Raw genomic sequence first — 15,562 nt, forward strand, 5'->3', positions numbered from 1 at the left:
GTCTTCGCTTAATGCAGCTCCAGACGCAGCTTGAAGATGCTGCTTTTGTGGCTTCCTTTTTTTTTTTTTACCGTCTTCTGCCTTTCTTTGTAAATCGTAGAGTTTGTTGCACATGTCCAACATCCATTGTACGTGTTTAGAGGCCCTCTGCGTGCTCTAAGTTTGGCAGGATGACCGTGCGAAATCGTGCGTTCATTGACGTTTTTTGCCGTGGACGTACAGCCGATTGTGACTGTTTTGGTTGATCTAATAAAAGGGAATCCCTTCAGAAATCATGTAAAAAAATGAATGACAACTTAAAGGAAAGGATGATTTTTGAATACTCCAGGTCATACTTTATTTGTCACTTTTTAAGAATTACTTCATAAACTTACATCACCTATTTAATATAGCTTTCTCAATGCACGGCATCGTTAGGTTTGCACGTTCAACAGTGGCCTATTTTTATCACTGACACAACTTCACAATGCATCGGGATATATATGTATAACATATGAACCGACATTTTGCAGATGTTATTATATGTTACTGACTATATCGGGTTACACATTTTATTTCAGTCCATTTCGAATTTCGTAATCATAGTTAACGATAAGATAAATCCACTAATTCTTATGAAAATCATTTAAATTAAAAATTCAATCCTTCCTTAATTTCTTTTTGTCTTTCATTTATTATCTAACTTGCGCTTGTTTCACAAAAACATGGATGTCCACCGCATCTCTGACTTCTTTTTACACTGCTGTTTGAAAACTGTTGAATTGATTTATAACATACGTGTAGTTCTAACTACAGCGAGATTCATAGTAGATTTATTTTTCAATGTGTTGTTAAATTAATCTGATTCAGGCTCGTAGCAACGGTTTCAAAAGTGGAGGGGAGCAACTCCCCCCCCCCCCCCGAAAAAAAATCTGACAAGCCAAAAAAAAAAAAAAATTGGGGGGAGCACTCCCCTGGCCCCCCGCGTTCTACGGTCTTGTGACTCCAGCAAATTCAGTTAAATATTATCTTACCAGAAAATGCTTCTGTTTATATGTATAATGGCTATAGACCTACAAATGTAAAATATTTTACAATAAAATATTTTTCTATTTTCCTGAATTATTGGAGTTTGTCAGGGGGGAAATCCGTCTCCTCTTCTTTTTGCATTTTATCTTAACCATTTAGAAACATTTATAAAATTTTCTTGTATCAAAAAATCTAAGTGCTTAAGATACAATGCAAAATGAAGATATTGAAATAAAGGGTGATACTGCACTAAAGTTTGAAACTAAAGATTACATTCAAAATCAACTCTGTCCATCCAGAAATTTTAAATTAACTTTTGTTAGATAGCTTTAAATTTCAATCCACCTGTAAAAATTAATTCTTTAAGATGTGTAAATTCAATAATGCAGTCTTCACAGTATCATTTTAAATAATTAAAGTGAATAAAAAAAAAGTGAAAGTCAATCATTGGTAATAAATAAATAACTTTATTCAACACAGAACATAGACGTTAGTATGGGAAATACATGTGCATTTTTCCTGGCTACGCACAGAAAAAAAAAATTATTCAGCCCATAGGTATTCAAAATAATTCATCTTCGTTTATCTTTACCACAGTGTGTTCAAATTACAAAATTCACAATGACACGTCATATTCACCTTATACATGTAGGTGGTAAAAACAATCTATACTTTGAAAATACTTGCTAAAATTTCAAGAAAACTGACATAATGTGCTATTAAAAGTGCAACAGATTTTAGTCCTGGACAATTCACCACGAATACACTGAGTATTCAACATACACTGGGTTTTTTATTTTTATTCCGAAAAGTAAAAATTTACAAGATATACCACGCACATCAAATCTACGATGTGACCTTTAATTTTTTTAACCCATTCTTGCCATTTCAATGATCGGCTTTGGAATTTGCTATTTTGCCCTTGAGAGAGTAAATATGAAAGAAAACATAATTTTAAAAAATGAAACTAAACTTCGAATATATCACAGCGTATTTTTGAAATATATCCAGAGGATCGTAAAAAGATAGTTCTTATTTCTTTTAAAGGGAGGGCGAAGCAAAAACTTGATTTCCCGAAAAAAAGCAGAAAAAATGAAAGAAAGCCAAACAGATAGCATATGCAGGCCTGCTTTAAATCAATGTAAATTTAGTGTTGCCACCGATTCTGTCTTATATAGTTCTTATTTCTTTTAAAGGGAGGGCGAAGCAAACACTTAATTTCCCAAAAAAAAGCAGAAAAAATGAAAGGAAGCCAGATAGATAGTATATACAAGCCTGTTAAATCAAATTAAATTTAGTCTTCCCACCGATTCTGTCTTAGATGGAAGAAAATGAATGCGCGTACAGATAAGTTTAACCCTGAAGCTGAGCCTGCTGAAGGTATAACAGATCAGTTCCGGTAAGGTCTCCACTTCCGCCCAATCCGGAGCCGCTGCTTCCGGCTCCAGACAGGAAGTAGGCGGCAAGAGCACCGACGGCGAGAACTCCAATAGCGTTGTTGGTAGCGGCAGTGGTGCTAGATGTAGCGGTGGCAGCTAAAGAAAGAACAAAAAATACGATCAATAAATAATTGTCCATGTTGTGTGCACAGCAGAAGTTAATTATTTAATCAATTAATATTTTTAATTCTTTGCAAGCGTTTAAGATTTCTGGAAATTTAAGGGATCATAGTCTTGTATAATAATACACTTTTTAAATTGGGTTAAGCTTAATCCGTATATCAAAACAACTAGCTAACAAAGCCTCCGATTTAAAAACAGGATATTTCATGTTGCCCAGAAAACAATTAATTTAATTGTTAAAATTCAAAGCAGTGTACTTACTTCCGCACACAGAGCCACTGAATCCAGCAAAGCAAACGCATTTTCCAGTGGTAGTAGCACTAGTGAGTGGGGGACCTCCAGCGGTTGCGAATGTGTCGAGTGCGCAGAATCCATTAGCTGTTGAGGTACAGGCAGCGACACCACTTGTGGCAAAGGAACAAGCGCCACCTCCGTATACTTGTGCCATGGTATTCTGGATGCCTAAGAGAACAAAAAGCATGAAGAAGGTGACAAAATCTTTGATGTGCATCGTAAACTACCAATAAACTAGTACAATGTATTTACTTTAATTTAGGGAATTAATAGACATCGCCTATGGCATCGAAAAACAATTCAATCTTTAAATGTTCCCTTTCTACTTTTTCAGCTCAACTTTTTCAATGAAATAAACTAATTTACACTTTGAAAGACCTATTTGATAACATTAAAATAAAACGGCTGCTAATGTTTTCTTTTGATAGAATAATAATAAAAGACAGCATACTTACAGATTACCACCAGGCAAGCAACAACAGCGATTTGGAATTTCATCGTCGGAGTTTAGGATTTGAGTCTGCATTTACAAAAATGAGATATACTAGATTAAAATTTGTCCATACCCCTTCAAGGGTAATATTCATGAAGCCGACTTAATGTCAGAAGACATGTTCCTCAATAACACATAATTTTCCCCAAGAGTTTGTCATTGAAGTATTGCTACTTTCACAAGTTTCCTCACAAAAGATGAGGTACTTTATCAGGCATTTGTGCAGCATATCAAAGGATGGTGTTTCCTATATAATCCTATTAGAAATCGTTTGAATTGCCAATATGACAATTCTTGGTGTACATACATGCCTTTCAAGAAATTTTGAAAATAGTTAAGAATTAACAAGAGAATGACAATTATGAGTAATTAATTGATATACATGTATTACGAAAAGATACAACATAGATATTGGAGGAACGTGTCGTCAGACCTTAAATAGTTTAAATGGATACTTTTTTATGCTTTGGCAGTTTTTGAAAAAAATTAACTCCAGTTTAAGATACCGATTAACAAAACATCAAATTCAACTTTCATGGGAAAAATAATAATTTTGAGAGATAAGTCGATACAAGAAATGAGGGACGTGGCCTTACCTTGTTGAGAGAATATACTCGACTGACTGCAGTTCGTGCCTTCCACCCTTATATACTTTGACCAGTGGAGGGATGATACCTGTTATGTGACCCGCCGACAGCAATATGCAATGTGATTAGAAATTACAGGAAAAACACACTCAAACGCAGTAACACCCTCGTTTACTGTGTAATGCAAATTGAGTCGCTTGTCTGGATTTTACCTTTTTTCTTTACATGATCGGAGGGTCTTGAAACACTCTTTACTTGTATGCACAGAAGCTTGTATTTTTTGAAAGATTAATGTTGAATTTTACTGGGTGCCAGTAAGTACTAAGGATATATGAATTCTATCGTTACTTTCAACTTAAAATATAAAGATTAATGTTGAATTCACTGGGTGCCAGTAAAAAATACAAAAGAAATGTATATTCTATATACTTATTAGTTACTTTCAATATGAAATTCAACATTTACAATATAACTGATCATTGAAGTCTTTATATCCATAAACTTGCATACATAGTAAACTAGCTTTTTGAATTAAATTACTATTTGTTGATTTAATTTTGATCATAAAAAAATATGTCGATTTTGAATTTTCAGAGACATAAATAAGTAATTTAGGTTTCTTCAATTTTTCTACTGAAATATTAAATTACATAATTCTATCCGAATGTCTTTTCAGTCTAGCGCTTGACCTGCGGGACATATAAAACATATCGAAGATGTCGTAACACAGGCGGTACTGACTTCCCTGATAGGTAGTGCAAAACACGGGGAAGTTTGAATCTCATACATTACATCAGCAAACTGTACACACATATACATGTACATGTACACACAACGAAGTGAAACAATTCAACACTCCGCATACATCAAAATCCAGAATTAATGTACTCTTGGAAGATATATTAATGAAGCATTTTTTAAAAAAATTTTAATCAGTACCAAATTAATTTTTCTTATTTTTAAAACCCAAAATTATACGGTTAACATTAGTTTAAGGTATTCCGATCCTCAGGTTCTGAAATTCAGCAGAGAAGCAATATTGTAAATGCTCACAAAATGTCGCTGATTTCATAAAGTAATGTCTATTTACCCATGCTATTTCTTCAAAGTACGTCATAAAAATTTAAAATCACATTATATATCATTAATTATCAAATCTCAAATTAAATACATTTTAAGGAAACGCGATTAAAAGCACCAGCTATGCATTTTCTAATCGAAATTTAATCAACAAATATATTTTAGGATAAAATACTATAGGTACATGCATTTAGGCATTCGAAGAAAATAGCATTTTTAAAAAAGATACTTATACGGTATTGAAGTTCTTTTATTCACTTAAAATGTTACATAATACAGTACAAAAAGCTAGTGCTATCATTGCAAGACATCACAGATCTTGCAATTAAAATTAATTTCATATCATCTAATAAGCATAGGTTTCTAAGGCTAGAATAAAAGAGGGTCGATTTCTCTAAAAATGTATTTATTTTTGTATTTTTGTGGTGTAGAATTGTCAGCTCTTTACAAGACCGTTTTTAATACTAAATCATATTGAAAAGCATGAAATAAAAATTGTTGCACGAAACGATTTAATTTCAAGCTTCATTTTGATACATTTTAAATTTAATAAGTTCAAGAGTCATCGTTCCTGTCTGAGGAGCGAATATCCTTAAAAAGCACTGTAAACAACGCTACGTAAGTACTTTATACATGTATCACACGTAAATAGATATTTTAACCACCATCCCACTCCAAACTTCCGAGAAAAAAATCATACATTTAGTATTCCAAGACTGGGGCATGTTTCGCAGTAAGTCTTAGCCTTCAACCTCTCTCATAAACGAGGAAGAGCTAAAGAACCTTACTAGGACGTTATTTATTTTCCATCAACGAAGATGAACGAATAAGCCCCCCCCCCCCCCAAAAAAAAAAATGCTCGTGGTTTGTCTAGTAAAAATATAAATCTTAATCATAGCAAAATTTTCTTTGATTTTTCAGTTAGCATTAATGTATACTTTATATAAAATCTCCACAATTTGTTACACTCTTCCAAGTTTTGAAATTGTTCAGCTATGAAATAGCAAGAGCAAAAAAGATCATTCCTTTATACTATTACACAATTTTTCCATACGAGTGGGTTTTGAAAGCATTTCTTCATGAAAAGACATGTGAAAGATACTTCACCAAGAATGATGCAGTTCAATTCCCAAAACGCAGTGTGAAAACTTTATTCATGACAAACCTAGTGACGTTAAGGTTATTATTCGTAGGGGGGGGGGGGGGGTATTAGGGAATATCTACCACGAACATGAAAACAATGTTAAATTTGCAAAATTTTGCATATTTTTTGCTTGCTCTATTATTTACTAGCAATATGTTTATTTCCAAAATGTGCTTTGATTTTGTTGAATCTTTTACATGTCTTTTCAGTCGTTTTGACAAAGTCTTCTTAATCCACCATAACTTTCACTTGAATGTTGTAGTTTGAGTGTCTTCCCAGCTGCGTTATTGTAGAAATATATTGCATTTGAGAAACTATGTTGGCTCATCAGGAGATGCTCAAAGATATTATCGACAGTACCATGTATGCTTGTTTAGAATTTTCCAATTTGTATCACTCAGAAGCATGTCAAAGCTCAAAAAGGACAAGTCTTAGACGGAATGTATAGTTTCTACACCTTCGTTGCCCTTCAACAGTCCTGATCAAAACCCAAATAAAACATTTAGAGTCAAAAAGTTTTGTTTGTTTGTTTGTTTGTGTATTGTTTAACGTCCCTCTCGAGAATTTTTCACTCATTTGGAGACGCCATCGTTTGCCGGTGGAGAGCTGCAAATTTTGACCTTTACTCGCACGATGAGGGCCACTGAGCAGTGAGAGATCTTTTTCGTGCCAGCATCTACTGCGACACGGGACCTCGGTTTAATTATACGGTCTCATCCGAAGGACCGGTCTCCACGTCCCACAGTGGGATTCGAACCCGGATCAACTCCTTAATCCCCGACTCTAGGGGACGCTCTACCACTGCGCCACGCGGGCGACTGCTTACATGTAAATGTATTAAGGTTGTTCTAAAGGTTGTTATTCGTGCAAAACGCGGAGCATTTAAGTATACTATATAGTAATTGATAAATTATGAATATAAAAATGAAAAAAATTCTTCATACCTTTTCTTTACGTCCTTGCTTATAGCAACATGTACTTCCAAAATATGCATTTAATTAGCTCACAAAAGCTTGTTATGTTACAACGTTCTTTAGATTGTATAGAGTTGCGTTATCTATGGTTAATGATACGTAGGATCGATTCTTACCGGGATCAAACGATTTCCAAATCTAAATACTCAGTTTACATTTATACACGTGAAGCTTTAGGTTTCACGAGCCCTTTTTGCCAAAGTTCTTCCAGTTTTTGTTATGTGACTGAACGATTCCCAAATTTCTTTTTAACCAACATTCTGGAAATTATTAAACAATTATTGCTTTTTTTTCAGTCAATACGATGGTTTAGCCACCTGAAGCGTACAATATTCACCAAGTTCGGGCTCGGTGAATATTGTACTCCTCAGTTGGCTAAACCATAGTATTGACTGAAAAAAAGCAACAAGTAGAGCTTTTTAAAAAAGCTTACCGTCTTTAGCAACAACCTTAAACAGTAAACTGACCTAAACCTATCAGGCCGTATAATTCTTGAAAATTTTTTGGCTTTGTATTTCTTCATTAGTTTTTTTCTGACATAATCCCTACCAAGTGAAACTAGTGAAACGTTAACAGATGCTCGGCTGTCTCCGTAAACTGAGATCATTCGGCAAAACTCGACTGATTCCTAATATGTAGATGAGGTACGAATCGGCCGAGGTGTTGCCGAGTGCTGTCGAGATTAGAAAGACAGTGTAAAACAAAGGGAAAAAGAATACATACTTGTAAGCTGTAAAGCTTGCATGCAATAAAGATCAATTCTGTTAACAATGAAAATATAGAAAGGCTTTTTGGTAATTGCTATAAAAAAACTAGCATGTTCTTTCGAATTAATTGCTGCCAATTTCCTCTGTTCGTTTTGTCATATTTTTTTACGATTGAAAATCTTGAAAAATTGTTAAGTCGTACGAAAATTAGACCATCAGAAAATTATCTCACTTGCCTTGAGCAGCATTTCGACCAATGAAATAATTGAAAATTTTCTCATCATGCAATTCTACCAATCACAAAAGAGAGGAAGTGCATAGTCCGAAGACTGTAAAATACTTCAACTCTGTATACCGTCTTCCAAGGAAGACGGTAATTATTTATTTATTATATGATGCAATGATTAATTGATATAAACCCGTTAAGCAATGCATGTCATCTTACTTGCTTACAATTGCTAGCCAAACGCAATGAGAAAAGCCGGGATAAAATATACATAACCAGTTGTATTAATTTGGAATTTTTAAATTCATTTTAGAATGCGATGTAAAAAAAAATATAAAAGTAAATTTATATGTTCGAGAACTAAATTCTTTTGTTTGTGGTAACTTCCACAAAGACTAAGATCGGGGACAGACAAAAAATGCACATCTTGATTATCAATCAGTTATCAGTACTTATTTCTTCCATATCACTTAAATTAAGTTTTGATTGAAATATTTACTATCAAAGGTTTATCAATTATCAAACCATTGTAAAATGTCATTTTCATTAATAATTGCCAGCTCTTAGATCTGCAAAGGCTCTTTTGAGTTAATTTAGTTATGCTTTTCGTCAAATCGTTTAAGACTTTGATTATATATAGTATTGTATTGCTTCATAAACACCAGCAACAGGATCTAACCTGTCCCGAGAAGACGAGATGTCCAACTCTAACCATTAATTTCGATTGTCAACAAAGCGGATATATATTAAGAAAAAATGTTTTACTTTAAAAAAGAATATTAAAATTTTCTCATTTTAGTCCAGTTTATTGGTACAAGTTTTCAAACATACACAAATGTAAACTGATCCTGGTAAAGCATTTTCTTTCAATAAAAGTTTGGTAATTATAATTGCTCAATAATTCAATTTTTGCTTCAATTTTTAGTTTATGTAAAGTTTTGCCGTCTTGAAGTCATCACACTCAGCATAAACCCTTGTCAATATTCAATTTATCCTCCTTCAAGTTATTATACACATTCCTTTGATGTTAAGAAATTATAGAAAAGTCAAGTGTTAGGGAGTAAGCAATAAATAATTTTATTCACAAGAAACAATTGTGGTTGTCCCTAGGGATATGTATGTAAATTTTTCAATGTGTATTGGAAACATTCAAAAGATTTACAAGTATGTGCATGATACACTTCAATTCCACTCTTTATACATAGATTTGACACAATTATCTAAACATGTACAAACTTCATCATTATATATTCGAAATCCGACGACAATTTTGCAATGATTTTAAATTCATATAGAAACCAAAGTTTAATCTGAGAAAAGACATCAACAGCGATAACAGAAAACAAGGCGATTTCGTTCTTATTCCTTCATTGTTTACGAATTCAGTCGTAGATGGACAATTGAAGAAAGTCGAGAACACCTACATCAGTAACAGTTTAACCCTGAACTTGCTGGGCCTGCTGGAGGTATAACAGATCAGTTCCGGTGAGGTCTCCATTTCCGCCCAATCCGGAGCCGCTGCTTCCGGCTCCAGACAGGAAGTAGGCGGCAAGAGCACCGACGGCGAGAATTCCGAGAGCGTTGTTGGTGGTAGCAGTTGTGCTGGTAGATGTAGTTGTGAAAGCTAAATGGAGACAAAAAAAAAGAAAAAATAGTAAGGCACCCAAATACAAATACATCCGGGGAATTAATCATGTTGCAAAAATAGCCAAGTTTAGCAAGATAAGATCTCTTTAATCTTTCTGTTGGTATGTTAAGTACTTTAAAAGAAAATTTATATAAAATTTATATCTGTTTTCATCTAAATGTATCTGATACAGCGTGGGAAATTTCATTCAAAGGATCTGTTAGATCGACTACCCAGATGGCATGATTGACAAAATCTATTTAACTCAAGAAACAATTCAAAGTTTCAATTTTAGAGAAGCTTTTAATTACAACAACACTTCTGTACTTACTTCCGCATGTGGAGCCACTGTACCCGGCATAACAGATGCATTTTCCAGTGGCAGCTGCAGCAGTCAGTGGGGAACCAGTGGTTGTGAAAGTGTCCAGTGCGCAGAATCCGTTAGATGTCGAGGTGCATGCAGCGACACCACTTGTAGAAAAGTCACAAGCTCCACCTGCGTAACTTTGAGCCATAGCATTTTGCAGGCCTGGAAAGCAATCAAAGTGTTAAAATTTTAACATTTGTAAATTGAAAGATTTGTTTTAATTTGAGAGGTGGTATCATGTAGCTACCCCGGTATGCTCTTCGACAATTAACCAGTCTTTTTATTATGATATTTCAGGGGAGGGGATTGGCGTGCTCAGAATACCGAATAAACTGATCATTGGAATTTGACAATTTTTCTTTATATTACATTATAATTTAAAACGTTCTATCTGATAGAAATCTACAAACTACTTACACAGAGCCATCAGACAAGCAACAACGGCGATCTGGAATTTCATCTTCGGTGTAAACTGAGTCTTCATGGATAAAAATAAAATAAAATAATTTCATATGTTCCGTCAAGTATCAATTCAATTTTTGTTATTAAAGTTTATTATGATAATTTTTTTTAATAAGTTTTATGTAGGTTATTTTACGATAACAGTGTATCAAAATATAGTTTTGTCGATTTTCCTCTTTTAGTTTCAAAATCACTTTTCAAGGTTTTATAATTCCCATGACACTATCTCGTTGGTCTTGTAGGATTTTTTGCCTTTCAGTTATTCAAAGTATACCTTACCTTCGTTAGTAAATTCACTGGACTGACGATAGTTCGCTTGTTCTCCCTTTTTGTACTGCTGTAGTAGACGGATTATGCGTGTTAGGTAATTTGCCGACAGCTATGCAATTCGGCTGAAAAAGAACTACTAAAACAAACTTCAGCGTGTTCAATTTCGTCATATTATGTTGCTCAATCTAACAGATGCAGTTGCCCTCAGACTTCCTGGCTCCCGGGTATTACAACTCACAGATACCTTTAATAAATTTAATTAATAATACAGAGTTTAAGTTTCTGTTTTGTATTTTCTAATGTTCTTTTCCTCTTCCAAGTTTACTTTTTCGGTTAAAATAAAGGTCTGGTCACATATTAGTATATGTTATTAGTGATATGTATAGGTTACTTACTCTCTATTGTTCTTAATTTCAGATTAGATAGAAATTTTTATTTTCAATGTTATGTTTATGTATTCTATGACAAAATTATTGCCAGGTTGTTTTGAAGTCACGACACTCTTAAGTTGTGAATAAAGCCACATATAACAAAAAACTGTCCACAACAAATTTAGAATCCTCAATTTTAAGTTTTGACGTAAAAAAAAAAAATTATTATATCAATTATATAACACGAACTAAAATAAACTTCAGTCGTTGTTTTTCTTTATAAGAATGGAAAGAAATATTTTGAACGCATTGTATGAATTGTATTTCACCAAGAAGGAAGAATCCCACAACTCGTGTTTTCGCACTTCTTGCATCTTTAGGTGGCGAATACCATTTTAGATCTTCATTTAACTGTGTTATAGATCATGTCTAGATACAAAGGTGTTCCAGTATTGCGGGCCCCATTTCATATGTACAAGCTTTGCTAATAGAAGTCGTGTTTTGTATCCCTAATATAAAAATTACCATAGAGTTGAAATTTTTACTATGAGAGTCCTAGCTTGTAATTTTTTTCCATGTTTTTACGCTATTAAAAAGGAGTTGATAAAGTACAGTATCCTATATAAATGTTATATCACTCATTGAAATTTTGAATCGGAGTAAAATGTACCAATTTTTATAAAGAATCCAACCCAACAGAGAGGATGGTTTAGATAATGTTTACAAAATAGGTCTCTTCTCGCTAACCATAAAAGAAATATATAGATATATATTTCCACTCAGAATAAAATATACAAAGGTCTTGTGAAAATTTTGAAAGGTAGATAGAAATGAATTTAAAAATTAAAACTGAAAAAAAAGTGAAATGGAAACTGTTCAAGATCAGCAGATGTTCTTTGTAGCAGATCTAAGGAAAAGAATTAAATCTCCTTCTTTTTTGTCTGTACTTGAGAAAAGGGAAGTTCACAATCTACCATAACATTACAAATATAACGGGTGCTTAGATTTATGCAGATTTACATGAACATCAGACGTATGCTTTTTCCCTACGGCTACCGGCGTAACAATTTTGTTTTAAGAAACCATCCCCTGTATTGGGGTATATTTAAAGGCCATCGCTCGCCGAATCCTCAGTCTTTTAGATTCACTGAAACAGGTAAGTTATAGAAAAAAAAACACTTTGACTTCGGAAAACACTTTTTTTTCTTTGAGAAATAGGAATATCACATTTGGATTTATTTGACTGGTAAAATTCTCACATGTATAACTCCATAATTTTTAAAATTATCTGTCATTTATTCTATTTTAATTTTGTTTCCCAAAATAATAGAATATCTTACTTAACACTTTTTCTCATCATATGTTATTTTTCCTCACTTTAATGCCCTATCATTTCTATTGTTGCTGATTTTTAGTTGGGAATTAAAGTAATGTCTTTCATTAAAAAAAGGAGGGAAAACCATGCATCATAAGAATGTTTTACTTTCCTAGCTAATAAGACTTTTTCATATACTTACTTTTCCTTTCCCCATTGTTTAAGCTTAAATCACATTGCTGATGATCAGATTTTGTTCTTTGAACTTGTATTGATTATATTAAGAATAAAAAAATATTTTTACAGATTCACAGCCCACAATGAACTCCCTGGTTGTCATCGCTGTTTGTGCTTTGGCCCTGTGTAAGTATTTCAGTCACTTCACTAATGCAGGGAGAAGGGCTCGAAATTCTCCGAGAATCTCTCATCTGGTATGGCGTCTTGGTTAAAAGCATTCTTTGATTTGTATTGTATTTGGGATGCTCAAATGGAATTTTAACCTACCAAGTTAAATAATTTAAACAGTTACCCTCCTCCACTTTCAGTAACCGGCGGTTCGATATTTTTCTTTATCCATATTTTCTATATCCAATAGTTTTTATAATGTAGTCCAATAGTATTTACAATGTAGTCCAATAGTATTTACAATGTCGTCCAAAAGTATTTATAATGTAGTCCAATAGTATTTATAATGTAGTCCAATAGTATTAATAATGTAGTGGCATTTTTTTTTAACTTGACAGGCCTTCAGAGCGCCCAGGCTTTAACCTATGGAGGTGGAGCATGTACTTTTGCCACCAGTGGTGTAGCTGCCTGTACTGCTACTGCTAACGGATTCTGCTCCGTTGATACTGTCACAGTCACCGGATCTCCTGTCACCGCCGTTGCTGTAACTGGAAAATGTATCTGCTACCCCAATTTCAGTGGCACTGTGTGCGGAAGTAAGTATCACGCCTTTGAATGTGTTTGTTTCATTAAAAAAAAAACAACAAATAAACACATATAAACAAAAACAAGTACATCAGATAATATTAGTTGTAGTTGATATATGAGACCAGAGGAACAAGTAACTTTCTAAGGAGTAAAGACAGCAAAAGATATCCAAATTTTACACAGGAGACATGATTATTTATTTATGTACTATTTTTTACAGCTCAAACCGTTACTTCAACCTCTACTACCACTGCTAGTTCTAACAACGCCCTGGGAGTTCTCGCCCTCGGTGCCCTGGCTGCCGCCGCACTCTCTGGATTCGGATCTGGATCTTCCTCAGGACTCGGCGGAAGCGGAGACCTCACCGGAACTGATTTGTTATATCTCCAACAAGCCCAGCAGTTTCAGGGTTAAGCTGTTTTCGAGTCTTTAGTTGTCTCTTTTTGACTTGTCTTTTTTCAACCTTGATTAACTAAAGTTATTTAGAAAAAAAATTCTGTGTAATATTTTGGTTTCACTAGGCATTTCTTTCATTTTTTGTTAATGCATAAATCAAATGCCCATATTGTTTTTTCAATTTATTTTTGTCCTCTTCAATCAAATACCAGTGCAATAGAAATGTAGAGAAAGATTGAAAAGAAATCTGTATACAATAGCCAACTGTCTTAAGCAGTCATATACATGTTTTAAATCATTAATAGTAAATTATTAACGTTACGCGTCTCACTTTCTCTAAGTTTAGTTCAAGTAACGTAAAATCGTAGGTCAGCTTGTCGTTGGTAAGCAAATGAAAAGTTCAATACGTGTATATCATTTATGAATGTTAACTTATTCAATATTAGTATCCCAATAAGTATTCTGGTTCAAGATCGAATGTATAACGTAAAAAACCCTCTGGTTGACTTTACATGCAATGAACTACAGTAATATTAGAATAGTGACTGTGTATACTTTTGATTTTTGCTTTTAGGTCCCTTATTAAATACACAGTGAATATAAATACTACCTAGCACATATTCAAAGCCTGTTTCATACTGTTTTGGTAATTCTTCATAAGGATTATAAATGAATAGTGTATACAAGGTATTCAAAAATGTTTTAGAAAACTCTATTTTTAATGAAATCTTTGAACTTTATCTAAAAGCATATATTTTTTAAAAGACACTTTGAAAATGAACCGATTTTTATAAAATATGTTTATCAACAACAGAAATAAATTTTGCAAGGCGAGTGTAGGAGAGGTTCCTGAAAAATCGTTCCATGTCGTGTCGAGACATGGTTAACCTTTTTAATTCAATTATCTTTCATACCGTCTCAAAAAAAGGAATCATATGCAACGTGGTGAATTAAAACGTAACAGTCGTTGCTACTTGCTAGTTAAGTTACGAACACAGCGGCTGGGAAATAAAATAGGCTATACAACATATATGTTGTGAATATTCCATACTTTGAACACTAAAAGCTGCCAGTCAAGTTGATATTTCTAGTACAACCTTTTCTAGCTGTTCCAAAGCAGAATGAATTTGTTTTGTTTCTTGCCATCTGTTTAAATGTAACCTGTTTTACATGTATTAATAAAATTATTTATTGATGATTATTTTTTATTATTATGGTTTCCAAGGAGCGTATTGTAGTGTAACCCTTAAACATATATCAGTTTCTTTTTAAACGAATTTTGAATTACCACAATTTGAAGCAGTATGATGGAGTTAGTGGCCTATTGTTCTAAAGGTGTAGTGATCAAAGCAAAATTGATTAACAGAACAGTTGGAAATTATGTTAATTTAATTACATTGGTATTATATTTGTAATAAAGTGTACATAGTTACAATTGGGGCCCCAACTACATGTAAAAGAGGCAATTGGTAAGCGTTTTCCAAATGAAGCTTGAACAATCAGATTTAAATACTGTATATATGTATACAGGCCCGTAGCAACGGTTTTAAAAGTGGGGGAGGGGACAATCTCAAAAAGAAAGGAGAAAAAACTGACAAGCAAAACAAACATGTAAACAAACAAAAAACAAAACAAAACAAAACAAAAAACCAACACAAAAAACAATAACGGAAAAAACTGTTCAAAAAGGGGGGAAGCAATTTCCCAAAATTATCTGACAAGGAAAAAAAAATAATTAAGTGTCCA

General features: G+C 33.5%; 3 protein-coding genes across 3 annotated transcripts; 1 reads left to right on the top strand and 2 right to left on the bottom strand.

Moving 5' to 3' along the window:
* Positions 1 to 1,483: 1,483 nt before the first annotated feature.
* LOC133181335 (uncharacterized) lies at positions 1,484 to 4,092 on the bottom strand. The gene is made up of 4 exons (XM_061315853.1): positions 3,954 to 4,092; positions 3,320 to 3,384; positions 2,832 to 3,032; positions 1,484 to 2,543 (listed from the first exon to the last, which is right to left on the bottom strand). Exons 2-4 carry the CDS (start codon positions 3,360 to 3,362, stop codon positions 2,362 to 2,364), a joined length of 426 nt encoding a protein of 141 aa, XP_061171837.1. The 5' UTR covers positions 3,363 to 3,384; positions 3,954 to 4,092; the 3' UTR covers positions 1,484 to 2,361.
* Positions 4,093 to 9,186: 5,094 nt separating this feature from the next.
* LOC133181336 (uncharacterized) lies at positions 9,187 to 10,531 on the bottom strand. Its single transcript, XM_061315854.1, has 3 exons — positions 10,487 to 10,531; positions 10,034 to 10,231; positions 9,187 to 9,699 (listed from the first exon to the last, which is right to left on the bottom strand). Exons 1-3 carry the CDS (start codon positions 10,527 to 10,529, stop codon positions 9,512 to 9,514), a joined length of 429 nt encoding a protein of 142 aa, XP_061171838.1. The 5' UTR covers positions 10,530 to 10,531; the 3' UTR covers positions 9,187 to 9,511.
* Positions 10,532 to 12,794: 2,263 nt separating this feature from the next.
* Positions 12,795 to 13,834, top strand: LOC133181107 (uncharacterized). Its single transcript, XM_061315648.1, has 3 exons — positions 12,795 to 12,850; positions 13,231 to 13,428; positions 13,641 to 13,834. The coding sequence occupies exons 1-3, from the start codon at positions 12,808 to 12,810 to the stop codon at positions 13,832 to 13,834; spliced, it is 435 nt and encodes a 144-aa protein (XP_061171632.1). The 5' UTR covers positions 12,795 to 12,807.
* Positions 13,835 to 15,562: the final 1,728 nt, after the last annotated feature.

Source organism: Saccostrea echinata, unplaced genomic scaffold, assembly GCF_033153115.1.
Source record: "Saccostrea echinata isolate AGI-Se365-2 ecotype Australia unplaced genomic scaffold, CSIRO_AGI_Sech_v1 ptg000008l, whole genome shotgun sequence".
NCBI lineage: Eukaryota > Metazoa > Mollusca > Bivalvia > Ostreida > Ostreidae > Saccostrea > Saccostrea echinata.